At 37.4% G+C, this 27,047-nt stretch overlaps 1 protein-coding gene across 1 annotated transcript in view; it reads left to right on the top strand.

Moving 5' to 3' along the window:
- Positions 1–26,389, top strand: part of ACTR3 (actin related protein 3) — a 28,879-nt gene extending 2,490 nt beyond the window's left edge. The window contains exons 2-12 of the mRNA XM_057366530.1: positions 12,718–12,773; positions 16,342–16,466; positions 17,018–17,128; positions 18,571–18,666; positions 19,225–19,332; positions 21,407–21,550; positions 22,282–22,455; positions 22,822–22,914; positions 23,354–23,479; positions 24,999–25,082; positions 25,477–26,389. Of these exons, the coding sequence (XP_057222513.1) occupies positions 12,718–12,773; positions 16,342–16,466; positions 17,018–17,128; positions 18,571–18,666; positions 19,225–19,332; positions 21,407–21,550; positions 22,282–22,455; positions 22,822–22,914; positions 23,354–23,479; positions 24,999–25,082; positions 25,477–25,572 (1,213 nt within the window). The 3' untranslated portion in view covers positions 25,573–26,389. The remainder of the gene's footprint in view (positions 1–12,717; positions 12,774–16,341; positions 16,467–17,017; positions 17,129–18,570; positions 18,667–19,224; positions 19,333–21,406; positions 21,551–22,281; positions 22,456–22,821; positions 22,915–23,353; positions 23,480–24,998; positions 25,083–25,476) is intronic.
- Positions 26,390–27,047: the final 658 nt, after the last annotated feature.

Below are 27,047 nucleotides of genomic sequence, written 5' to 3'. Positions count from 1 at the left end.
AAGAAAAGAGGTTTTGAAAATACAACCAAAGCAGAAARGGTGAAAGGAACTGTCTTGTTTAGAATAGGCTTTAAGTAAGAACCAGTCTTGCGATATGTAGGCTTTTTTTTTAGAGGAAGGGATTGATAGTTAATTTACAGTCTCAGGAGATTTTGCCTCAACTGGCAAAAGGGCAGGTGTAAAAGGGGTATTAGTGTCTTCCTCTGTGTCTTGTGCTTGTAGCCACAGTTCAGTTTATTTACCTGAGTGTTAAATTTTGGGGGATTTTTAATGTGTGTGGGCATTTTTGCYGGCAAAAACAGAGGGATAAGAAGGGTGGCAGAGTTCTGCTTTTCAGCATCAGCCTGCATAGATTATAGAAATGATAAAAACTTTTTTCAAAACATAAAGAGACCAAAATGCAGAAGTGGTTGGGCAGACCATGTGATCTCTGTCTCTGAGGTTTTAACAACTCAAACTTTTTAGGGGTCATCTAAGTACATGTCATACAASTGGCACTGGGAAATGGGTTTAATCAGTGACATAGAGATCAGATTATGGGTGCAGTTGAAATTCWTCCAGTGTTGCATTTGTTACCTTGAAATTTGCATTCTTTGCTTAAGCAAACTTGATACCTAGAAAATAAGCAATTGATACCTGGTAARAGCAGGTAAATACTTAATTGTGGTTTTAAAAAGCTACTTGTCTGAAGCAGTGTCCTCTTAATTGTGAAGTTACAGGCATGATATGAAAAATCTGAAGAGCCCAGTTAGTTTAATGTAACTGTTGAACCCAGTATTGTTTGTTTCTATAATTGATAGTTAGTAACCTAGTTCGAAGTATATTATAGTGTTGTTAGATAATCTGTAGAACAACACTGTAGACCTTATTGTCAGGAAGTCTTTGTCCTTGTCAGTACTGAATTTGATTTCAGTTGGCTGCTGAGAGCCCCTCTCTTTCCCTTATTTCCACCAAAGATGGGCAGCAGGCCTGTGAACAATGAGCTGTGTGCAGTTCTCTTTAAATCCTTCAAACACTGGCAGTTCTTTTTATTTTCTCRAAGTCAGTAGGTCTGCTGTTAATGAGACTTACTTCATACTTTGGTACATCTAAGGATGATATGGATTTTAAAACAAAAATAAGATGGAGTTCTTCCCATAAAGTATATGAACAATGTACCAAAGAAAGGGAAAGGTTCTTAGTCATTTTTTAATCACAGTAGGCTTTAGTCTTTTGCTCCGTGCCTTTTGGGTATTTGAATTGTTCTTGCCGCCTCTTCTACAGGCGAACACAGCACTGCCTGCAAGTCATGATTAAAAGCTCTTCCTACGCCACTTTAGAATTTAGCTTGATTAGGTTGACAAGTAGATTTTAACTGTGTCTTTCTATGTGAATGCACTTTTTTCCTTCASTATAACTTGTRTAGCACTGAATTAGCTCATTCGAGATGGCAGATAATTGCAAGTGTTCAAATTAATGGCTCTTCAGCTGAGCTGAAGTAAGTGGCTATGKAACTACTGCACTTCAAAATGAGAAYTTAATTATAGCAGTGAMAGRGATTTRAAGAAAATTATTTGTATTTTCTATACCTGGACTTTGTTTTCTGTAGGTTTGTGTGCCATTTTTCAGATGGATCCTTTTGGTAGTTGAGTGTCACTGGTGACCAGCTGCTCWGATCAGCCCAAGAGTCTTGGGAGAGTCACATCTGTTGATGTGATCTTTTCTTGAGTAAATTGGTTATGTGATTGTGTGGAAAACACCCAGCCTATTGTCATGAATCTTGTTTTTTTCTGTCTCCTCTGCTGTGCCAAGCAAGGCCCTACTTTCATTTCCCATACACAGGTTGCAAAAAAAAGGATGTGTTGATTTAACTTCTTTCTTGAAYGCTAGGGGTGAATGAAAGGTTTAGGATTGACTGGAGAAAGATTTCCTGTCCTTGATGGGAACTCAAAATTTCTTCAACACCTCCTGGCAGTCTGGGTTCCCGCTGAGCTGAGAGCCAGAAGGATTGAGGCTGTTTAGGATTTCCAGGGTTTCTTGATGTGAAGTTGCAAGCTGTTCATTGGAATGAGTCACATGCATCTCTGAGAGTTTCTTGGCTCTTCGGTCTCTATAACCAGTGCTGTGAATGAAGGAAGAGTAAATTTGGACACACAGAACCTCAGAGAAGTGGGAGCTGGTGTACAGCGAGCTTTGCTTTGGGAGACTTCTCTCCAAACCCTACTGCTCAAGTTAATCTTCATGCAACACCTCTATAGCTTCATGCTCTTCAGGAGAGCAAAGCATTTATGGGTTGAGTGTCTTCTGATGTGATAATTTATGACAGGATTATGTCTTCCGTTTCTCTTCTGGGTTTTGACCTGAGAATGTAAATGAGTACAAGATCCTTGGAAAGCAACAATCTTCAATAGACAGCAAAATCTGTGATGTGAGAAATCCAGTGCTATAAAAGCAAGGTAGGGAGAAGGAACAGTCTGTTTTGGGAGCTCTGCAACTTTTTAGTGTCCTATGCTGTACCTTAAAATTATTTTTCTTTCCTAATGTTCCAGACATGGGTTATTTCTGCTGTTTTTTTTAAACCATAACTTACTTTTAGTATAAAGGTTTCAGCACTGTGATATTTTTGCAGTTTATATTTCTGCTGGATATCTTGTTATGACCTTCTGTGGGTTTCAGTCTTCATGAAAATGTTATTTTTTGGGATGAATTTTCTCTGGGTTGTGTCATCCCAGAAGTAATTTTTCAATATGGAAAGCGTGGACAAAGTATTTCCTTAATGGCATATGGAAAAAGTACTCTTCCAGGGTTTTAAAAGTATCTTTTACTTGCCAGTGGCTGAAGTGTGGTCGGGGAGGGAGGGGAAAATGTGTCATCCTTAACGTGGAAAAAAAAATTGTACTGGATTAAGCATTGATTTAATACATTAAAAAAAGATTTGCTAGGAGACTTTGAAGGCTGATGATGACCTGTGGTGTCTCTTAAATGATTCTAATACATCACAGTCTTGTGTTGCAGCACTAAGTGCTTGGAGCAATGTTATTAGGAATGATAGGAGTTCAGCTAGGAGTGCATATATTTCTGTATACACACACTTTCCCTTTTTTTGTAATTCTATCATAGGAATCAGTTTATATCTGATTTGAGTGCGTTCCAGAAGCCACTCAAGTTGCAGGGCACCTTCCAGTCCTTCTGTTTCTGCTTCTCTTTTCCTGTGTCTCTCTTGTGCTTGACACAGAGGAAAGGGGTGGTGGCATTTCAGAGTAGAGGACAARCCCACTTGCATCCATGGGCTGGATCTGTAAAGTTAATGATAAATTGAGCTCCTTTTATGAACTGCAGAGCTCTTGCTTGGGGCAAGGTTTGAGGGAGGGCAGGGTTTGAGGTGTGCCAGGTTCCATTCTTGTTCCTTGGTGTGTTTAGTACCTGGCTTGGACTTTCTGCYCAGAAAGTGTGCTGATTGCATGACTCTGATGGAGATTTACTTGTCTAAATTACTTGAAAATGCAATTTCAGTACATGATTTTAGGAGTTCTTAAATATTGTACCTGTTTCTGAGTGGTAATCCATCCTCTTTATTGCTTTATAGGCACATATAGGAAACTTTGCAGTTGGTCTGTTTGTTCATGCAGTTGAAAAGTTTCAACATAATGTTTCAACATTTAGTTTCATCATTGTAGGCTTTCTGTGGGATGTGCTAAAAGGTTTTGACTATTTCAAACAAACTTTTTTTTAAAAAGCTTAAATGAATGTTTGTCCAAARTTAGAAAACTTTAAGGAGACAAGGTTAATTTCAAAGGTAAAATAACTAAAAACATATTTCAGTTTGTTCCCAAGGGAATTCCAAGTTCTTTTCAGCTTTGTGTAGGAAAAGGAATCCCTATCCCTTTAATTTTTAGTTTTTCTTTTTGGTCATTGAATTAAAATATATTTTGGTGTACCAGTCTAACAGAAATCATCCTTGAGTAGATGGTTAAAAATACTAATTGGATTGCAAACTTGTTAGTGCCTGTAGCAGGATTACTTTAGCCATCAAAATGAAGCATCAATCCTTTCCAAGTGCTAGCAGTGATGTATTGCTGGGGTTTTGTTTATTCAGTTATATCCAAAATTGAAAAAGTAATCATTTTATCCACTGACTTAACATAGGTATAATACGATTCAGGTTTTTTCTATTTGTTCTGATCATGGGTTTGCTTTTTTAAGACTAGACGGAAAAACTCTAGATAAATGTACGGTTTTTATTTTTCCTGGGATTTCCTTTTTTCTCTTTATTATTCTCTTGTGGTCACTGCAAATGTTTGCAGCTGTTCACAGGATGTGTTTTGGCATGCTCAGTCTGTGKAGAGCAAGATGCAGACAGGAGGTTATCTGCTGATACTTTATTTTGAGGAATAAATGCTATCAGCAAATTAATCCAAATTGTAATTCTTTACTTAATACCATATCTCTTATCTAGCTTTTCAGTATTAGTACTTTTTTGGTCGTAACTTTCCTTAGATGCAGAACATTGTTTATCGTCTGCATGAGCTTTCACAATACGACTGCCTGAATTTTTACAGTTGGACTTCAGAATCTCTGTGATCCTGTTAAACGAGACCTGATTTTTATATTAAACAAGATTTACTGGTATGTTTTTGTCCACAGCTGAGTGGGGCATTTTTTTCTACAAGCCAACTGTTTCTAATCAGAGCTGTCTTTTATTAGAAGTGTGGTGTAACATGATAAATATGTAATCTGGTGCTTTAGTTCAAGCCTGCTCTTGATGGAAAACRTTTGGTTACCTACTGAAACACTGAAGTGGTAATGAGTGCACGGGGCAGATTGGAAATGCTGTGACAATCCTATGGTGCTTGCTGGGTGCTCCTKCTCTCCATCCCTGCTCTCCCAGGGTTTCATCCTGCCCTCTGCTCAGGTTGGTGTGACTGGGGCCAAGGCATTGCCGCTCTTGGGTCAAAGCTGGAGCAAAAYAGCAAGCACAAAAGATCAGCTTTTTTATGTGGAATAACTTTACAGCTTTAACCCCTGTTTTATGTTTGCTTGAAATATTTTCCAAGTCAAGTCAGGCTCTTTCTGCATCATAAGACTTAGATTTATACCTGTTTAATTTCCTCAAGTGCAAGATTTTGTTTATTTGAAAATTATGTATTCGGTAATTCAGTTGATTCTTCCATTGAAAAATACGTATAATTGATTTGTTCTCTTGGGTTTYTTTTCTTCTTGATAAATWTCTGTGTAGCYGTAGAATATCCTGAGTTGGAAGGGACCCACAAGAATAATCGAGTCCAACTCCTGATGTTCAGCGTATTTTGGGTAAATGATGTAGAAAGTTGCCAAATAAATCTCCCCCTCATATTAAATAACTTATACTATTAAGTAATTATTCATGTAAGCCTGCCAGACTTTTGGGCATTTTTCCTCATTATTTGGAAATACTGCAGGGAGTAGGCAGACTGTGAAAAATGCTGAGAAAACTTGGAAAAGTGAAATAGAAATTTATTAGAAAGCCTATCAGTATAGGTGAGTGCTGTGTGGATTGGTGTAACACAGAGGCACTGTTAAGACATTTGTTAAAATGAATTAGTCTAGAAGTCTCAAAGGAAGCAGTAAGTAGAAAGGGAGCATTTTGTCTTTGCCAACACAAACTAATCTACTCTCATTATACAAAGATAATATCCAAAGCCGTTTGCTCTTCTTACTTGAGGAAAATGCAGTCAAGGAAAGCTGACATTTTCTGTGTTAAAGCATTAAATGCTAGAAAGGGGTTTACAAATACAGATAAAGTAGTCAAAGACTACAGATTTAGACTGTGGTATCATCAGAAGGCCAGAACTTGGATTTTGTTCCAAGTTTTTGAAAACACTTTAGCATAGGCTGATTTCARGACATGTTTTTTGTGGCTCAGTCATGAGCCAATGTTTTGGACWTAAATTCATCTTACCTTCCTGTTTACTTTCATGAGAAAACAACTTTTCTACAGTCAAGCTATCAATGTTGTTGTTTTTTGTTTAGTTGGTTGGTTTTTAAAGATTTGTTGTAGTAAACATAGAGCAAAATTCAAAGTTGTTGCTCTTCATCCAAATGTTAGTAAAGTTAGAAGCAGCACAGTGCAGTAGCTGTCTCTGTTCTCCAGATTGCTGTAAAAAATGTCACCTGGAGACTTATTGCAGCACCCGTGAATTTATTCTGAATGCTGTGTAGCACAGGCTGCTTTTTCCCCCCCATGTTCCTCTTGGTCATTCTGGTCTGGCTCTGTGCAGCCACGTCTTTGTGGTCTTCACTTCCCATTTTAGCTGGATTTTACTAGCAAGCATTACAGTTGTGTCTGTGCTCTGAATTGTAAAGGTAGCTCCTGATAAAAAGCGGCACTGGATAAATTTCTACACAAAAATAAGTTGTCTTTTTAAAAGGTGGATTTATCTTTAAAGATGATTTTTTATCTATTTAGGAAATAAATGTTTGTTAGAAGCACTTCTCTTTCAAGCTGCTTTTGAGCTCATTTATTAAATTGCCCACCATTTCAATCTGCTTATGGTTTGTTTTACTGTGACAGTTTCACTGTGTGGCACAGAACTATTTGTTGTCAAGGTGAAGGTTCTTGCTTGAGTGGGCTGATATTTTTGGGAGGAAATACTGTAAAATAATAGTTTTAAACACGCAGTAATACAGCTAATTCCAAGCTTCTAGATTGTGAGTTTTTTTTAATACCTCTGCTGTCCTGTGGTCCTGTATGTCATTGAAATGCTATACTCCCTTTTACCATCCCTTCATGTGTCTTATCTAGAATTTAGCAAGGTTCTTTATCTGAGAGTGCTTCTAAYCTTGTGGGGTTTTTCCATTTATAGAGCTAATTCTTTGGCTTCCACTATTGATTACTTAAAACACTTGTTTGATCAAAAATTTTTTCAAATTTGACAGAAGCAGCTGCTATTTAAAAACACAAACAAGTTAATATGTAAAAGGTAAAATATATTAGCTAAAGATGTGGAATATGAAAAGCATGATTAATTTCAAAATCTTGCTGTCTTTTGTTTTATCAAGGACATTTGAAAAGAGATAGTTTACTAACTTATTAATACAAGGCCCATTTTCCTAATATAACCAGTTCTTCAGGGACTTCTGCTGCAGCTTAACCAATTTGCACCTGATGCAAGAGCTGGGCCCTTTTTTAAAGGGGCAAGATGGCTTTCCTCTTTCACTGTAATTTTCTTGTCAGTTCTCTTTACAAGAATTTGAAAAGTAAATACTTCATAGGCTTTTCAGTCTCATCTGGTGTGCAAGAGAAATGATAGAAGAAAAGAAGCATAAAAACCATAAGGGCTTGTTCAGGCTTTTCAGTCACATAAGGCTCTGTGTATGAAGATTAGGAATTCATCCATGTTTGAGAAATCTTCCACTGTCTTTTTAAGGCAGCTGTTATCAGAAGGCATCAGACAGTAAAAACATGGTATTTATCTTATAACTTCTACCTGAGTAGAATTTTCTATAATTTTCCATCTATGTAGGGTTTTTTCAGTTAAAAGAGGAAAGGATRTTAAGCCTTTTTTGATAAAGTCTTTGATGGACAGGCCATATTTCAGGAKCTGGCATTGAAGAGCAGAATCCCTTTCCCTTCTGTTAAAAAACTTGAAGTTTTTTCCATGTGATTTATTTCATGCCCTTTCGAATATATTACCATGTGCATTTTTTCCTTAGAATCTCCACACTGAGCTTTTCTATAGGACCTCCTATACCATGCCTGCTTAATTACAATTTTTTGAGTTAAGGTAATTTAGGCAGCAAGGATGTGTGTTGAGTGATGTGTGTTGCAATAATCTTGCTTTCTGTCCTTGGCCCTCGTTTCCTGAAGTGTTTCTGCACATGGTTTCAGTCAAGAAATGTAAAACACTCCTGCCTCAGGAGAGTCCATGAGCACATGGGAAGAGGCTCTCAAGGGAAATGGGAGATTGGTTCCAGACCCATTTGCATGGAAGAGGATAGGGAGCAGGGATCTCCTGCTGCCTGAGCAAATGTGACACCTTGCAAAAAGGCAGGATCAGCTTGCATTTAAGAATAAATGCATTTAAGTCTGTGTAAAGCCTCATCCCATCACTGGATGTTAGACTTGCTTGGAGCATGACAACTTGGGTGGATTCTGCATAGAAGTTGAGGTGTGTTTAGGTAGAGAAACCTTGCTGGGCATGATGTATAGGCCGTGGTACACATCAAAGTAGAATTCTAGGACTTAACACATGTGCACTGTACAGGCTGTGGTGCCTGGGAAGCCATTGCATCTGCAGGGTGAGATACAGGCAAAATATGTGTTGTATTTGGAGTGGGAATTTGCACAGAAGGCTCAAATGGTGAACAGTAATTCGCAGCCGCCATGAACAGAGCAATTTGATGAACAATGAAATAAATAGCCCTCTGAACAAAATATCCTTATTTTTGTTAAGAGATGTACCTTGAAAGTAAACAAGAAAGAGACAGTTTTGATTTCCTTCAGTTTTAGATTTTTTACTCCCACTTGCTTTACTCTTCACACAGAAAAGTGGTTCATTTTTCTTTTGTTTTTCAAGTTCCTTTACACCTTTCCAATGGGACCAGCATTATAGGTACACCTTACTTCTTTTTGTGTGTGCATTTTAGATGCGTGACATTTCTGTTAGTCCAGGTCATTAGGAGGAACGGAGGAATAGGCTACAACCCAGATTTGCTCTAAGACTTGAAGATCAGGTGATTCTTGTCCTCAGGTGCTCCTATTTGCTTGTGCTTGGTTAACTCCTGTCTTGTGTGAAGCTGTGAGAGAAATAGCACTTACAACTCATGTTGGACCCCCCAGCTCTGTGGTACTTCCTGGAGCAGCTGGACAACTGCATTGCCCATGAAGTAGTTGTCCCCCTATTCCTCACTTTGATTAAAATTGCAGTTGTGCTTGAACTAGATYGTATAAATTGGGAGAATGGCATTTGTTGTGGGCTGGAAAGCAGTGGAGCAAAGGCACGTGGTCATAGTTTGTGGTTTGCAGATGGAGGTTCTGGTAATGACATCCTCATTACAAGTTCTTACCCTCAGCACTGTTTCCTTTTGGCTTTAAAATTGTCTGCGTGACTAATGCATAAGTGACCTTCTGGTGACATTGCTTTTGTGTCATAGCCTCAGAAACATCCATTCTAGGTGAGAGAGCACATGCAAGAAATCCCATTAGTGCAGTGGAGAGCATTGTGGAAAGCCCTTTGGCTGTCCTTCCAGAGAGTTCTCGGGCAGGGAATGCAGAGCTGCTGTGCAGTTCCAGGATGTGAGTTGTTGAGGGTGATGACCACRTGCTGGAGATGTTTCTCCATTGATAGGTGAGAGATGGGTTAGTAGAGTTAACTCAGAAGGAACTTTCGTTAAGGTGCTCTCCCAAACCTGTTTGTGCTATGAATGTCCATTACARAAATACCATGTTTTGTTTGTCACATCATCTACGTTGTGTAAACTAGAGAGTGGTGTTGCCTTTTGGAAAAGTTGTTACAGGGAAGCCCCTGGGGAATATCAGCACCATATATATATATATATTTATATATACATACTGGGAGATAGTGTGGGAGGAGGTGTGTATGTGTGTGCTTCTCCATATACAGACATGTACATATCTATAGACTTTGTGTACTGCTCTTGGATACTCTGTGGCTGATTTCCTGAACTAAAGCTAAAGGTCTTGATTATCCAAGATTTCTTTTTTTTGGCTGTTAGTTTTTTAGGTTTTTTTTTTTTTTTTTTTTTTTTTTTTTTAATGAGCTAGTGGGCCAACGTAGGAAGCACTTCAGTGAGCTGAACATGGAGGAATAAAGGTGAACACCTGAACAATCAAGGTGTTCACCTTTGGGATTCTGTGAATCAGTTTTGTGTTACAGATTTTAATAGAAATCAGTTTATACTGTTGCACTCCTGTGTGCAGTGCCTTGTACTCTTACTACTAAATGCCCCAAATTCAGTGTGGGAAAGCTGAGTCCATGTTTTATTAATGACATGTGTCTGCCTGTCTCTGTGCAAGTCCCTTCTCCCACTCTTCAGTGCTGTGAGCAAAACAAGGGGGGATTTATAGAAAATAGTGTTCCAGTTTTGGATCCACTCTTAGGATATCTCTGCTATCAGGATTGTCCTCTGTAGCAGCCGTGATTAATGCCCTGAAGAAGGTGGGGTGTGCCTTGTTCCCCTGTGAATCATACATTAGTCAGACACACATTACCATGTATGAACTCCTTGTGGAAACTGTAACTTGTGGATCCTTCAATTATTGTGGATCCTTCATAACTTGTGGATTGCCTGTAGTACCCTTCTTTTCATGTGATTTAAATATTTACTTCAARTGCCAGTGATAGATTAGATCTGATCAGTCTGAATAAAGCCTCATATCTGCAAAAGATGATTTGTAAAGAATCCCACTGTTAGTGCATTTGGAGAATTGAAGATTTTTATCAGCTTTCATTCAGTTTTACCTTAGCTTTTTGCCTCGTCTATCCCATTTTTAGACTCKATTTTAATTCAAGAATATCCCTGTATGTGTTTAGTTATGAAAATCAGGCCTAATGTTTGTTATGTGTTCTGCCCAGGGTCCCTGTCTGTGCTGTAGGCCTGAGGCTCCTTAGCGAGCAGTGAGTTCTTCCCTGAACTTTGGACCAGCAGTGCTGGAATTCCAGGTTTGCAAGGAAGTCTTGGCACATGAGAGATGTAAAGTGTTATGTGGGACGCTGTATTGGAGACTTGCTGATATAATGCTCTAATATTCAGAGACCAAAAGTCATGCAGGTTTTCCCCCTTTCTTTTCTTGCAAGCCTAAAAATTCACTACTTTTTTTTTTTCCTCCTCCTGAGTTAGTACACTTCTTGCTGAGTAGGCCATAGTATTTTTATATATGCTGATTTTATGTCTGAATGCAGTCTTTCTATGTAAAATGCATCTTTCATGAGACTATTTTTCTTTCAGTCTGCTGGCTGTGTGTGCTGGGCAGACTCCCACCCACAAGCAGCTAAGCTGCCAGTTACCTGCWACAGTATAGCTTTTGCTTTGTTTGGAATACTGAGTTTAATAATCAAACAGTTTTATAACTGTTGAAAAACACTTCTAATCTAGTTGTAGGTTTATGTAGCATTGAGGCTCCAAAGTTCTTGTGTAGATTTAGCTTTAAAATCTACATGCCATGGTTCTGGTTTGCAGGGRAAGGTGGAGGGAGTGAGTCAGTATTTGCTGGTTTACTTAGTAATTGTGGCACTAAAAGCCTCTTACAACACTACAGATATAGTGAATAGCTTTACTCTGCATGAGAGGTTMCAGAAGCACCAGTCTGTGGAATTCTTGATATTTCTTTTTGAAAATAGATCTTCAAGAAGAAAATTAAAAACAAACTTGAATGAGCAAAATCCAAGCTGTATCTGAGCTGAAGTGCGTGTAGTACCTACCTAATGCTGATGTCTTCACATGAGGTGTGAAGTTCTTTCTGATATTTAGTTTATTTTTTTCATCATTTATCATCTTTTGGCTGTGGAGTTCCCTTTGTCAATAATCATTCCTATTAGTCAATATGAAGTCAAGCTTCTGTGCATAGTTACAATTGTCACAGTGTGTTACAACAAGATCAGGTTTACAGCTTTGAAAATACATTTCTTGCACAGCATTTGTGGTATTAGATGGGATCCTGTGCTAACTGCTTTGTTACACAGAGAGAAATGCACCTTCTCTCAAAAGATGTGTGTCTCTTGGCCCAGTGCTGTTGGGTGCAGTTAATGTCAGTGATAGAAATGGTGTAGGTGTTATTGGCACGTGTACAAACATCTCACKGCTGCATGAGAGGCATCACAGCCAAACCTACAGCAGCTGCTCTGCTCTGCCAGCCTGGGGAACCCAACCCYGTGCTGTGTTATTGCCATGAATTTATGGTTTGGTAAAGTTAYTGCTGCCTTAGACCTCCTAAGATCTTCCATGTTTACGTCAGAGTGCTGGAAGCTGTAGAGGTGTTACTACAGCATTCATGCTTTTGCTGATRGTGCTAATTTAGTGCAGCTGCCTGACTGTACAGGGAAAATGAGAACTTTGTCACGTCTGTGTTTGCTAAAAACATGTGGGTAGGCTCTAACTCTKGAGTTAGAGCAGTTCATTTTGATCCACATGGTTTAGTTTGCTATGCTGCTTTGGAGACAACATTTCTAGCAACTGGATAGATTTGGTACACTGTTTTCCATTTGGGAAATGCAGAGTCTTTTGCTACAACTCATCATCAGCTGTCAGGACTTGCCACCTACAGTAGCATGTCTTGGGAAATGCTTTGGCATGAGGATGGCCAGCCCTGCCTCATGGCCAGCTGGCAATCCATGGGCAGGACAGCTTTTCCCAGCTGTAGTTAGGAGTTACAAAAACACTTTACCACTAGCATTAGCTATATGAAAATATTTCTATAGAAATGCTGTAGCTGCTGAGCAGGGAAGAACTGCTCTGACTATACTCCTAAACAGTGATGGATTGAATTACATACTTTGTATTCCTTAGTGAAATTTTATTAGAGTAGAAGTTAGCAGTGATGCTTGATCTGTGTCAAGGGAATATTGTTTCACATGTTGAAACATAGAAGAACTTACTTTGCTTTAGGTTTTTTTTGTTCATTTTTCAAGGAAAGTCCTAAAGTGTCCTATTATGGGAATAGGGGCCTGTTCTTTAAAACAGGGCGGTATCTTTGTTTTTTGTGGTATTAATTGCTACAACCAATTTTTTTTTCCCYAACAGGTATACAAAGCTCGGATATGCGGGTAACACTGAACCCCAGTTCATTATCCCTTCATGTAAGTATTTGTTATAGTGTGTCAATGCTGAAGTTACTCTTGGAGTTTCTGTAACATGCCATGTAAAAAAAAAAACCAACATTGACAGAGTGGCTTGACCTCTGACTGATGACACAGAGCAATAATGAAGCACTTCTGTATTGCTATGGATACTCATTTTAGAAAGATACATTCATTGCAAAGGATACTAATAGTTGAAGATAATTTATTGGAAGTTGAAATAGTGTTAAAATCCAGTAGCATGGCTTCATTTACTTTTTAGGAGATTCTTCCAGACTAGTGATTTATCTGGTAAATCTCAGAGTTGATTATAATGGGAAAAAAAATTAAAATTGCATGGCTTAATATCTCTAGGGTTTAAACTGTTATGCTTGCCTGGTAGTTGTCAGTATTACAGCTATGCCTATTTACTGTGTATTGCAAATACAAGAAGAAACTGTGTCTGTTTTTTTCCCCACATAGAATAACTTATTTACTTGCTGCCTGTCTTCTGAACTGTTTCTGCCACTTGAAGAGATASAGTTCTGCTCCACAGAGTGGAACTCACTCAGCTTCCTTTAGAAATGCTTCACCTTTTGACCTCCTACACCACTTGGCAGTTCGTCATTGTTCATCTGTGCCAAAGTAATCACGGATTACATCCTGGTGAAAAGGAATAATTAGCACACCCAGTTTTCCTTGCAAATGCAACAGGAAGAGAGCTGGAACTAATACTACTTCAACACAGTCACTGTAAAATAGAGCTTGGTAGTTCAGGCTCTGTGTTATTTTTTCTAGGAAATGTACTTCAAAAAGTAATTTTCATGGAAAGATAAGGCTCACTCACTTGTATAAGAACAGGAGAATGCATTAGGAGAATCCTGTCTGGGTCTTCTATTTTGGCTTCTAATAGATATTTATTTTTATTATTTAGTTTTCCAAATTAACTTTTTTAAAGTTTTTTTTCAGTATCATATAAAACACTCTATAGTTTTGCTTTTCACACAAAAGSTAGTTTAACATAAGATATAAAAAGTTTCTAAACATTAGAAAAACCCTTTCATCGGTCTTTCAACTTCATAGCAGTTGTGAAATTGTAAATGGGCAAGTGACCATTTAATTTCAGGTAAAATTAGAGTTTACATTTTTTCTGCATCTTTAGGTTTGATTTATTTAATTTGAAGATCACTTTCTTGTTCCAAAGAAGAAGAAATATCATGACACTTTAAACACTGGGAATTAAATGACCTGTCAGATCATTAAGCAGAGAAATTTATACAACAGGGATGCTATTAAAGTAAAAGAGAAGGAGAGGAAATGAGATTTTTTGACAACCCTTTGATATAGTGTGGTGTATGGAAAAAAGGAGTCTAGATGGTCCTACAGCTGAAATGGCCCTTGACTGCAATTCTCTCAATAAAAAAGACATTTTTGTCATTTGTATTGCAATCCATGCTGGATAATTACAGTAACTGCATGGGTTTGTTAATCCTCTGTCTCGAATGAAGTAWAATAGCACTGGGTTAATCCACATTAGTGAAACAAAAATAGAGTACAGCAGTACCTAGTTTCAAAGTAAAATGTTACAAAAAAAGCATTTTGGTGTCTATAGTTTCCTTAGTGTTATTCCCAGAGAAGAAATGGTTTGGTTTCTCCTTTGACTTCCAGCAGAGGCAGTTGCATTTTATCAGTTTGATTCTCTAAAATTAATGTTTGCTGTTAAACAGGTCTGAGCAGCATTCCTTGTGCCTTGTTCATTTGTAGCTTATCTTATTCACTCCTACTCTTAACAAATTATCTCCTTATGTTGTGTTCTTGATTCAATTCTGAATATACTTCTGTAGAGATAATAAATGTTTGCATGAAAAGTGAAGTAAATGAGAATGTATTTTTCGATGAGGCTTGTGTTCAGTGCTTTCTTCCCTGGCTCCTTTTTAGATMTTAGATTATTAATTTTGCTTGATTTTTATTCACCTTATCAGGTTTTCCCTGCTGTAGGTTAAAATGGGAATCACCTTTCCATTACCCAGTAGCTCCCTTGATTTTTCATTATTTCAGTTTATCTGTGATAGCTGATGGCCTTCCCTTTACTTCTAAGGGAAGAAACTAGCTTGATTAGTGTTTCAGCACAAAAATTGATTCAGGCAAGGATGTTGTTTTTGATTTCTTAAAGCTCTTAATTCTTGTGCCAAGCAAACCAAAGGCAACTGCTCTGAGTACTGCTGGAGTGCAGCCCATCCTCGGGCACCACAGCTGAGGTTTCAGCAAGATTTATTTTCCTCTTTGAAGAATCATATCCTGTAGATGCATTCAGGTTGTTTGCTCCTAATTTCTGCCTTTCGAACCCAGGGCTGAACAAGCTGGCCTTGAGGGCAGGAAAATATTTGAGAGGTCTTGTCTTGTTTTAGACTTGTAACAGGGTGAAACCAGTTGGGCTTGAAAGTTGCTATAATCCTATGGACAGTGGTGGATTTTACTTGAAAGTTCTTGAAGATAACACAAATGTTGACAGAAAAATACTCCCAGATGTGTGAGCTCTGTAAAAATGACCTGAAAATGTTGGTCAAGATTACTCTCTTGACTTTCAGCAAGCACCTGCCTTACAACATTTCCTTCCCTGTGATTTTAGCTTCTGCTTCCCATCTACCCCCCTTCTATTTGGCTTCCTCCAGCCTTCTGCTTCCTCTCTGCTCTCCTGTAAGCAGCTACAGAAGTTGCATTATGATTCAGTTTTCTTCCTGAAGAGCTSAAAATAATGACTTCTGTTTCATGCTGTTCAGTCTTTCACAACATTCAACTTCTTAGTTTCTCTGGCTGCACAGCTCTGCTCGTGTTGCTCTGTGTGGGAAGCGAAGAGGATGGGGAGGATTAATGAACTCAGGGTGCTTTACTCCTTAGCAAACTGTGCATTTCCAGATCCTGGAACTGTGCTCTGCTGGCTGGTGGGCTTGAGACTGCAGCAGCTGTTCTCATAAWTTTTTTTAATCTTTGTTGTGAGCAAACATAACTCCTTGCTGAACATGAGAACTAGAAACATACTTCTGCCATTGAAAGAGATTTTGAAACACTCTGATATTAATGCTGCTCATATATATGGATTTCCTCATCTGTGTGAAGGGTTGTGTTTAAAGGCAATTAATAAGACTTAAAAAAAATACAGCAGATATTGTTGGTGCTGCAACCCTGGTAGCGAGGAGTGATTCTTCTGAAAATAATAACAACACTAATAATAATTAAAATTGTTACCGTTATTATTGGAGGATATGGAAAATTTGGACATTTGTTGGATAAAATGAGATCTGTAGAAATATCCTATTTAGTGATTCTGTTTGTATTTTATCTTCCTGATTGCATGCTGAGTGTCTAACAATGAAATTCRTATTTAAGTCTGTTACTGTGTTACTTTTTAAGTCCTTACCATGCTTACCCAGGATTGGAATTCAAATTATGTGTTCTATGTAGCTTTTCTGAGTTATKCTTGAAACAAAGGATGATTGTGATTACAGTGGATCTCTGTTTTTCAGTGTAGATTTTATGTTTTTAGTGCAGGATACAGGACATACAACAATGTTTGTGTTCTTTGTTGAAGGTATTGCTATCAAAGAGTCGGCAAAAGTGGTCGATCAAGCACAAAGGAGGGTTTTGAAAGGTGTGGATGATTTAGACTTCTTTATTGGGGACGAAGCAATAGAAAAACCAACTTATGCAACCAAGGTATTAAGAGAAAATTTTAAAATAATTTTTCGATACTGTTTAGCAAGCATCATGTATACAGTAAATACAATGTTAAGGATGCTTTTTGGGTAAACTAAATCTTATTTATTTACTGTTTAAATGGAAAATAAGCTTTGGTATTGGTTTTGGTTACTTTCAGGAGCRCGTGGGAATTTGCAAAACACTGTGAGTATATATTTCATCAGAAGTGAAGGAAGGCTGGGAGAGTGTTAAGCAGAAATGCTTCATTCTCTTGTTCCTTGTCAACTTCTGTCAGCAGGAGCAGAGTTGGGGCAGTGGGCTGGGGGAGCCTTTGGTTTATCCCAGTGCCACCATTCTGCTGTACTGAAAAAATGCAATGTGTTGTCTYTGCTACTCCAGGTTGGAATCAGAATTTTGAATAGGTGTCACATGGGAATAGGGGAAAATTAAAGCAAGGTTTCTTGYCTGTGTAGATCATATACTTCTGCAGCTGAAAACAGATTTATTTGTTTGAGTTTGGGTTTTTTCCCTTTTGTTTCCAATTATAATTTGGTATTTTTCTCCAACAGTGGCCTATCCGCCATGGTATAGTTGAAGACTGGGACTTGATGGAGAGGTTTATGGAGCAAGTAATCTTTAAGTATCTAAGGGCAGAACCTGAGGACCATTATTTTCTTTTGGTAGGTAAATTTGTGACCTGCTTAGGAAATGGCATATGATGAATAACAATGTGCTGATTTATGTTAGTTCTTAAATACAAATATGCATATTTTGAAAGCTAAAGTAAATAAATTACCTGGAACTTTCTTGACCTGCCTTAAGCCATCTAGGTTCTTTAATTTTCTGAAAATGTCAGTGTTTCTGAACAGCAAACATTTTTCTATTCTCGTCTCATTTCCCTCCAAATTGTCTGATTCATCATTTTTTTCTTCTCCTCTGAATTCAATGATCTCAAAGTTACATGTTTGAGACAAAAAAACCCTTGTGTTTTGACTTTACATAATTGCAATTGTTTTGTTTTTATAGTACTACCATCTGGATGAAGTATCTAGAGAGTAAATTTTTGTTTTTTATTTTCTGTGAAACTGGAAGGGTTGATTGTCATATTTGGGCCTATTAGATCTAAATTAAAGTCAATGCTATTCTGAAGCATCTGCTATTGTGTAGTATTTTATTTGAGGCCATTGAAATAGGCAGTTCGGTTTAATGTGATATTTATAGACCCAAGTTTGGAATTAGAGGTGTTGACCATATCTGTTCAATGCCTCCATCATCTTGAAGCAATAATTAGACCAAATCACTCAAGTCTGTGTCCAGCCAAGCTGTGAATATCTCCAAGGATCAAGGTGCCATAACAACCCTGGGCCCCTTTGCCAATATTTGGCCATCCTTGTATTCCCCTTTTCCCCTAATACCTGCTTAGGATGTCCCATGTTGAGTTTTGTTTCCCTGGCCCCTKGTCGCAACACCTTTGTGAATCGTCTGAGAATCTCCTCTTTGTACCTTCCTGTTACACAATTACTGCAATGGAAGAGTGATATTTTATTCCTCAAATACTCTGTAGCACTATCCGAAATACTCCTTCAGAGTAGAGCCTTGAGTATGTTTGATATTTCAAAGAAAGCTATAGCTTTCTGGGGTTCACTATTATGGTATGTTCAGCTTCTCCAACTTGAGCATATTCCTACAGTTGAGAATATCAACTTGTATTAGTGGTTGCCTTCTGAAAGAAAACAGCTCTTTTCACTAAGAGATTCAAAAAATGTCATTCTTTAAATGTACTAAACCATATCCTTTGACATATTTTGATAGCCCTTGATTCTTTCAAGTGAAATCACAAGTTGTAATGAGCTAATCAATCTACAAAGAGGCTCTTGGATGTAAACTCCTGAGCAGTAACTACTATAATGCTTTTATTGCACTTCTGCTTTTCTTTCTTTTAATGCAATTTGCATAAATTCTTAAAAGCACCCTTTGTACATTACTATTTTTACATGCTATTGTTCTTGAATGACTCATCTTACAAAACTTAGAATTTGGTGTTTTTTTTTTTTTTTAAAGGAAATATTTGGTTTGAATGTAAGTAAAACTCCTGGTTTTTTTTTTTTTTTTTGTCTCACAGACTGAGCCTCCATTAAATACTCCAGAAAATAGAGAATATACTGCTGAAATCATGTTTGAGTCTTTCAACGTTCCAGGGCTATATATTGCTGTTCAGGTAAGGGCAGAGCTGTTGCAAGTTACAGCTGCAGTATTTCTCCTAGGGTYAAACTAATCTTGCCATGAAGACTGTGTGAGTAGTATTTGGATTACTTTTATGTCCTTCTGGTTGTCCTTATGGCAGTTCCAGCACTGCATGTTTGACATGCTTTGATTCTGAGGGTGGTTACTGGGTACTGTTCCTTTCTTACCTCTGTAGAAGGCTTTTGAGCAGTAAAGTATCTGTTACATCATAAGTAAATAAAARAACACACTGCATCATATTAATTGTGTTAATCCAAGAATTGAATCCCTCTCAACATTAAATTAAAAAAAAAAAAACAAACGATTGAGCATGGCTAAAAAACCCATCAGGCAGGAGTCAAAAACTACCTTTGTGCAGCCTCTTTTTCTAAGCTGTTGTTTACATAYATATATAATATTATTAAATCAGTTTCTGTGCTGTAAATTGCCATGAGGGTGTTAGTCTGGGTGTCCTTGGGAGGGGTAGTGGGAAGTGGAGTCTGCAGGCAGATGTTTTATTAATATTTGATTTTGGTGTGTGGCTTTTTCCAAGGCTGTGCTTGCCTTAGCTGCATCTTGGACGTCRAGACAAGTAGGAGAGCGAACACTGACTGGCACAGTTATAGACAGTGGAGATGGTGTCACTCATGTTATTCCTGTGGTAAGTGTTCCTCAAAGCTACAGCAACAGCTTAAATGGAGAACAATTTGTCCTGTAAGTTCACTGAAGTGTACTCCTACGCAGAGTGAAGTATAGCTGGGAGTCTTCAAAATGTCAGATAATTTCCAAGGCTGTGGGTGTGAACTTTGGTTCATTTTGTAGTGCAGAAACTCTTAAAGAACTTCTCTGTAACCCTGAGTTTGGCAGGGCATATTGTCTTTCTTTGCTTTACCTTAAAAGGTGAATTGCCAAGGCCATGCTAAGTGATGGGTGAAATTGCTTTAGCCCATTTCCAGTTTGGTTTGCCAGTAAGAGTGAATATGCCCTTTACTGTAGTAGGAAAAGTTTGACTTTTTATTTTCATTTAACTCAGTCCATTTATTGATAAAATAGAAACAATACAAAGTATTTGAGGGCAGATATAGTATTGTTTTTTGTTGTTCTCCATCTGTTGCCCAGTGTTTAGTAGTGCTTCAGCCATTCAAGCAAACACAAAATTCCTGCTTGACTGGAAGAAAACAACCCCTAGGGTTGAGTATCTGTTGAATAGTGTTGAATATCTGTTCCAATACATTTTTTGCTAAAGCAAAACCTGGCATGATTACGGGATGTTTTACTAAATAATGAACACTTAGAGCTGCCGTTTCTTTACTGTAAAATTATTGGTTTTACTGCAGGTATAGATTTCCTTTAATAAGCTACATATTCAAAATTTTATAATTTTAATATCTAATAGTGTTCTTAATTTCAAGTGGCTGATGATAGGTTTCTCTGCCTATCTTTCCTGAGGGAGTTAAATTCATGTCTATCTATTTTGTATTTTCAAAATGAAAAATTTAAGACAATCTGTACAAAGCTTTATCATGCCCCAGTAACATCAATATTTTAAAAATAGTAGCATTGAAAATGGTCAAACATGCACTGTCATGTAGCAGCTTATTAATTTTGGTGGAATATAGTGGCTAAATCTTTGTTGAGACTGTTCATCCAAGATAGTGTATTTTTAATTGATTTAAGAAACCACTGATACCTCACCTTTTACAGGTAAACTTTTAAAATTSTACTTAGTAATTCAAATTACTGTTTAAAAGAGTTGATCTTTTCCTGATTGATGGTTTGGGTTTTTCTAATTGAAATAAGGGTAGGTATTCTATAGCATTTGAAACATTAACCCCCTTTGCAGAATGCCATTTACTTGATTTCTGGAAATTTTAAGCTCATTGAACAAATTGTCAGCAATGTTCTACCACTTTTATTGTAAGATAGATAAAAAGAAATTAACAAATGCTTGTTTTTGTAGTGAAGCTAACAGTGGTGGTAGATTGTTTTATGACATTATTTTCTGTGTTAGTAAGACATTTTTTGTGTGAATGTAAGGTGCTGTATAGAGGAAAATTAAAACATTTAATGTGAGTGTGATGTCTGGATTCATGTGTTTGGATTTTGCAGGTCTGGTAGGGTTAAGGCAAACCTTGCACACTTGGTTTCTTTATTTAGACCAAGTATTTTTAATGCCTTGATACTGGTCCCCAGGATGAGTGTGACTTGTAAGGGAAGTTTGATGAATGAAGATGGGCCAGTCTGGTGTTCTAAGCAGTCTCAATTAATGTGCTGAAATGATGCATTTTCTCCCTGCTTTCAGAAAATTAATTTTGGTTCATGTGGATTATAACGTCTTACATCAGTGGCTGTGACTGCAGGGCCACATCAGTTATTCTAAAATAATATTTCACGAAACAAGGTTCCTTGACCTTTTTGGTAAGAGTAACCTCATTTTGAAGAGAAAATAAAGGCCAAGGAATAGTGAGTATAGTGATTTGTCTGCCTTATGTACTGGTGACCTTTATGTTCCTTCTAACCTTGTAAGAATTATGAACCCATGCAATGCAAAGTAAAGTAAGGCTATACTGTGAAGAATTGAATTTGTGGTAATTAAATGAGCCAGTCTTAAAGGGCTTCAGCCTCCAAGTCACAGGTAGTGGATAGTTTAGACTCCCTATCTTTCTCTCTCACTCCTGAGCTTTGTTGAAAGTAATTCTTATCAGTATCTTTGTCCCCATTAATTTTGTTTACAGGCTGAAGGATACGTGATTGGCAGCTGTATCAAACACATTCCAATTGCTGGGAGAGATATCACGTACTTCATTCAGCAGTTACTGAGGGAGAGAGAAGTAGGAATTCCTCCTGAACAATCCTTGGAAACAGCTAAAGCAGTGAAGGTAATGGGAATGTTGCAGTTGTTAAGGTTATTTTGTATCCCAACCTGATACATGGTTTTAAAGTGCAAGAATATCTGAAAGTAACTGTAATTCTGAGTAATGGTGCTCTGATTCTAAGTAACATAAAAAATGTCTAAATAATATAATAATATGAAATAGCTTAAACTCAAGGTTTTACAGTTGGGTTATATCAGTCTGGCCTGGAATTTCACTCTTTACCTGTTGTCTCTCCTTTCCCTTACCTCCATTTTCGTTGTTGTTGTGATCCTGTTACTATTGTTATTGTAATGTTGTGTAGGAAATWCCATTGGCTGGATGTGTCATCTAAAGAGCTGTAATTGCTCTTATGTTCTTTCTGAATATTAATATACATATTACCTAGAGATCAAACCTATCCTGAAAGACAGCTTAAAGTACACTTAAATTCTCTGKCAGTTCTTCAATGTACTTCAGAATTAATTTCTCACAATCATCRAAGTTTAGAGAAAAAGCAGAAGAAAAGTAATTCAGCTCAGCAAGAGCTTTCAGTACTGCACAGAAATGATCTGTAGTAGCAGAGCTATTATGTACCTGTATACAGTAAATGTCAGTTCAGTTGTTTTGAGGCCTGTTCTTTATCTGCCAATTTAATACTTATTCTTAAAAATTTAAATTACTACACTTTTTGRAATTTCTTACCAGTTTTCTTGTCTATACTTTGACAGTTCTGACTGTGTCTATTCAATTTTCAGGAGCGCTTTAGTTATGTTTGCCCTGACTTAGTAAAAGAATTTAACAAGTATGACACAGATGGTACAAAGTGGATTAAACAATATACTGGAATTAATGCTATCTCAAAGAAAGAATTTACCATTGATGTTGGTTATGAGAGATTCCTGGGGCCAGAGATTTTCTTCCATCCTGAGGTAAGTTGATTTGAATTGCCTGTACTTTCTGGTATGGATGCATTTTAGATGGTTGCAGAGAAATCTTACTTGCAAAATTGTAAAGAAGTGGTTATCCYGACTTATTTCTTTTTATTTATGAAYAGATATCAGCTATTGTTTTAAGTGKTTTGATTCTTGAATTGCTACTAATCTTTATAGAAACTCACGTTGATACACAAAGCACTTATAAATGGCAGAAAAAATATGTAGCATAACTGTTTCCATTATTAGTTTTCATATCAAGTATAATAGAATGGCTCTTCCCCTTTTTTCTTCTGTACCTCTTTTCCTTTGCAATATGTGGTCCTCCACRTTGATTTATCTTGATTTTATTCTTGTTTGCAGTTTGCTAATCCTGACTTTACGCAACCAATCTCAGAAGTAGTAGATGAAGTTATTCAGAATTGTCCGATTGATGTTAGACGTCCTCTATATAAGGTCAGTAGTAATAATTTTTTTTAATACTGGTTTCAGAAGAATTGTGCTTCGTATCAGAATATATATTTGGAACTCTAAAAAAACCCATACCAAACAAGTAAAATTAACTATTTTTCTTGGAATGAATCCAGTGTGCAGAAGGCTTGTTGTTCACTTGTACTCTTCAGAATGTGATGTTTCATTAGGGGAAAAAAAACCCCTGAGGAAAAATGCTAAGATGTAATAAGATATAAACAGATTTTAAGGCACAGTCAATTTTAATGTGACAAATGCTTTGTGAATTCATATTGTGTGCTAGATAATTTAAATCTTACAGTAATAGCATACCTGCTAATTGTAGCTTTAGAAATGATACTTAGATATTTGAAATTTAGGAACTGGATCAAGTTGGAGACTTGCATTTTCAGAAGTGGTTAACAAATGTTGTTATTCAAAACAGAATATTGTCCTCTCTGGAGGCTCAACCATGTTCAGGGACTTCGGTCGCCGTTTACAGCGAGACTTGAAAAGGACTGTTGATGCCAGACTGAAACTTAGTGAAGAACTTAGTGGTGGCAGACTGAAGGTTGGTTCATGCACTTAACAAGCATTTGTTTCCTGGAAAATGTGCAAACAACATCTTGCAATGATCATAGTCTTTTTGTTGAATGTCTTTATCTTACTCAATGTTCCTATAGAGGCTTTTCAGAGATTCATCCATTACACTGATCACATATCAGCAGTTGGTCACTCCAGCTTTGTGCTTAGTGTTTATTGATCAGTTACAATTGATTGTGCTCAGTCTTTTSAGCCTAAAGATAAGAGAGATGACTCACACTCACTCTTGAGCCACCAGGAGAGTCAGGAGCACGTGTCCTGTGGGGAATGAGGGAGCCTTGTTTAGAGAAGGGAGGGCTTTGGCACTCCTGATAGCACCTCAGGACATGTGGGGAGGTAAATGATTTTGAAGTTCAGCTGATAAAACCATCCTCTGACTTCATAGCTGACCCTGCTTTGAGCAGGAGGTGAAACTAGAGACATTATGTGGTTCCTTCCCACCTAAACTATCTTATGATCCTGTAAGTGTCTTCATGTTTTTGCTGAGCTGCATGATCCTTAATTTGTGCTCTTTCCACTTCAGACCTCTGACCTAGCTGTTGCTTCTTTCTTTTGACTCTGCATACATAAAAGATACCAGCAGAGAAAGAAAAAAAAAGTGTTTTTTCTTTTTAAAGCAAAATTGAAGTGATTTTCCTCATTTATTTTTTAGTAGAAATCTAGCTAGGTGAGCTCAAACAATTCYTTAAAGCCCCAGCAGAGCTTTATAATATGCCGTGTAGACAACTCTGAAATTTCARTCATACACAGTTCTCTGGCCCAAGAAACATCATTTAGTCTGTTTTATTTACTAGGTTTRTACCACTTAGTAAGGAAGCAGAATCTGAGTAAGGAAATTGGATGKGATTCTTCTTTCTTCAAAGTGCCAGGCATGGCAAGGAATCACTGGCTTGAATTTTGCAAGTGTGTTACAGACCAATTTTAGATACCRTTTCAAATTTCAGCATGTTGGGTTGCAACAAATAAATTCTGAAACTGTTTCATCCACTGCCAGTTTTGATTGGCACAAGTAAGGAATGAAGGTTTGTGTGGATATGGAGGGAAAGGGAATGGCTGACTAGAATGAGTGCTGTGGTTTAGAAAAACATGACTGTGACTGAAACTTTCAACCTGCAACTGATGCTTTCTTGGAGTAATCATGTGAAACTTTAGGAAGTTAATTTTTTTAAGTGTGTGGTTTTTTAACAGGTCTCGGTAGTACAAATCTATGCTTATAATGGTATAAATAGTCCATCAGGAAATTAATAGCGTGAAAAAAATAATGTGAGTGAAAGTATCTCTTGCATTCTGTTTGATAAAGCAGGTAACTGTTATCTACAAGCAGGAGCTGTTTCTTACTCTTCATTGTACAGGGGAAAGTCTGATTGTAAATTTACACCCACAACATTTAAGAAAATTGGTATATACACTCCTTTAAAACTAAATCTAGTTTTTACCAGCAAAAGTGACTTCTAATGTGTTCCTCCTTTCTCTACTCGTTCCTGCAGCCGAAGCCCATTGATGTCCAAGTCATCACACACCACATGCAGAGATATGCAGTCTGGTTTGGAGGATCAATGCTGGCTTCCACAGTGAGTTAGCTGTAAAGCTGAGCATGTTTATGCCACTCTCACTATGCTTTTGGAGCTCTCATYTCCTCTTCATTGTGTATTAAATGTGGTTGGGGGATTTCTGACAGGCCTCTGGTGGTAAATATACCCTCCCTGTTCTACGTTAGACTTTAAAGACTTGAAGGAGTAAATGAAARCTGAATTAAAGCTTTGTCTGAGTTGTTAAACAATGCATTTTAGTTTGTGGCAGAACATGTTCTTTGCATTGGTGTCTAGCCATCTGTGATATAAGTTAATTTTAGGATTTCTGTGGTATCTATATTTGATTTTTTTTTTCCATTGGCTACATAAAAGTAAATATTGTTAAAATAAGGTGTATGTACACAAACTAATGTTTGTTTCCTTCCCTTTACAGCCTGAATTCTACCAAGTATGCCATACCAAAAAAGATTATGAAGAGATTGGCCCTAGCATCTGTCGTCACAACCCTGTGTTTGGAGTCATGTCTTAAAGCTGACCCTGCAGTGGTCAGGGATGGGGAAGTGGGAGGAGGAAGAGTCTTTCTGATTACTTGTTTGTCTGATGGCTGGTATTAAGATAACAAACATGACTTGACAATAAGAAAAGACCAAACGCAATTAAGCAGGATCATTTTAATAAGTGTCTCAACATGCGGATGTAGTGGAAAGCCAAAATGATCACGTTTTTTCTTTAGATTGATTATTTGAACCTGTGCGTAACAAAACAAAAAAAAAAGTGGATTTTAGTTCTTTCTGTGCCCTGATATTTTGTATATTAATGAATTATCCAAGATTTGATGGGATTTGATGGTGTGTAGATAGTCAGCTCTCTAATGCTTCCATTGTACCCCTTCATGGGTGCAATACAGGAGCTTGTTTATATTTCATACTTTTTTATACTTTGAGGACAAATATGAATTAAAGAAACTGTAATATTTGAGGAAAAAAATTTACCAGTGACCAACTTGAAAGTAAATTAAAAAAAAAAAAAGAAAAAGTCATGACTCATGCAACTAGCTCTTGCAAATCATGACCAGTCTAAATCCTGGGTTCCATACAATGCGAGTGCTTTTGGAACTAAGAAGCTACTATCTTGGATTAACCAATGCCTGCTAGTGCTTTCTGATTACTTGGTGCATTTTCATACTATCTCTTGCTTAAAAAAAAAAAAAAAGTAAAGACAAGACTGTTGGACCAGTATTGCAGTTCTGTAGTGTCATTTCTAATTAAACCAAATAATCAGGTTATCAAAATTTGGTGTATTTAAAGCCTAACACCATTCCAATAAAGGCACAAAATTTCTTTTTATGTTGGTGTCAGACTTGTTAATCTCATGACATGGGAAGTTCTGAGCATGGGTCCCTACATATCCGCTGTGGCTTTTGAGGAGTGAGGTTGGTCTGTGAGGTAGAGATGTAATGTGCTTTGTGTAACTCAAGTGTGAGCATTTTAGAGCTGCAGTTTGTGTGTTCAGCTAGATAGCACTTACCTAGAGAAACCTAACAGCTCCTCCAGTGTTGGGTTTGTTCATCTACTTTGTTCTGTAACTTTTTTCCCCCCCACTTTCTTGCAGGTGGTGCTATACAAGAGTCAGCACTGCATTTTCAGTCTCTGTGGTTTTTCTGCAAGAAAATACCATGTAGATAAAAATAAAGTGAAAACGATCTCTTTCTCATTCTTTCTAGGAAGAACGCTTTATATAGTGACTGGAATTGCTTACAATTTCTCTTGATATTTGATGAGAGAAACCCCTTCTTAGGCACTTCTGAGCCCACAGATGCCGTTGAGGCTGTTTGCACAGAAGACCACAAGAGGGAGGTCTGGTTTTTCTGAGTTGCAAACATACCTCACATTTTTATCAGAGCAGCTTACCAATTGCCAGAGCTTCTAGTTGCTTCAAAACTTGGTAAACATGACTCCAAATCAAGGATAAATGTGGGAAAGTGTTTTTACAGCAAGCATGGTA

The sequence above is a fragment of the Malurus melanocephalus genome, unplaced genomic scaffold (genome assembly GCF_030028575.1).
Source record: "Malurus melanocephalus ecotype Western Australia unplaced genomic scaffold, MMel_1.1 scaffold_67, whole genome shotgun sequence".
NCBI classification, from domain to species: Eukaryota; Metazoa; Chordata; class Aves; order Passeriformes; family Maluridae; genus Malurus; species Malurus melanocephalus.
This window is presented reverse-complemented; position numbering and strand designations above follow the sequence as displayed.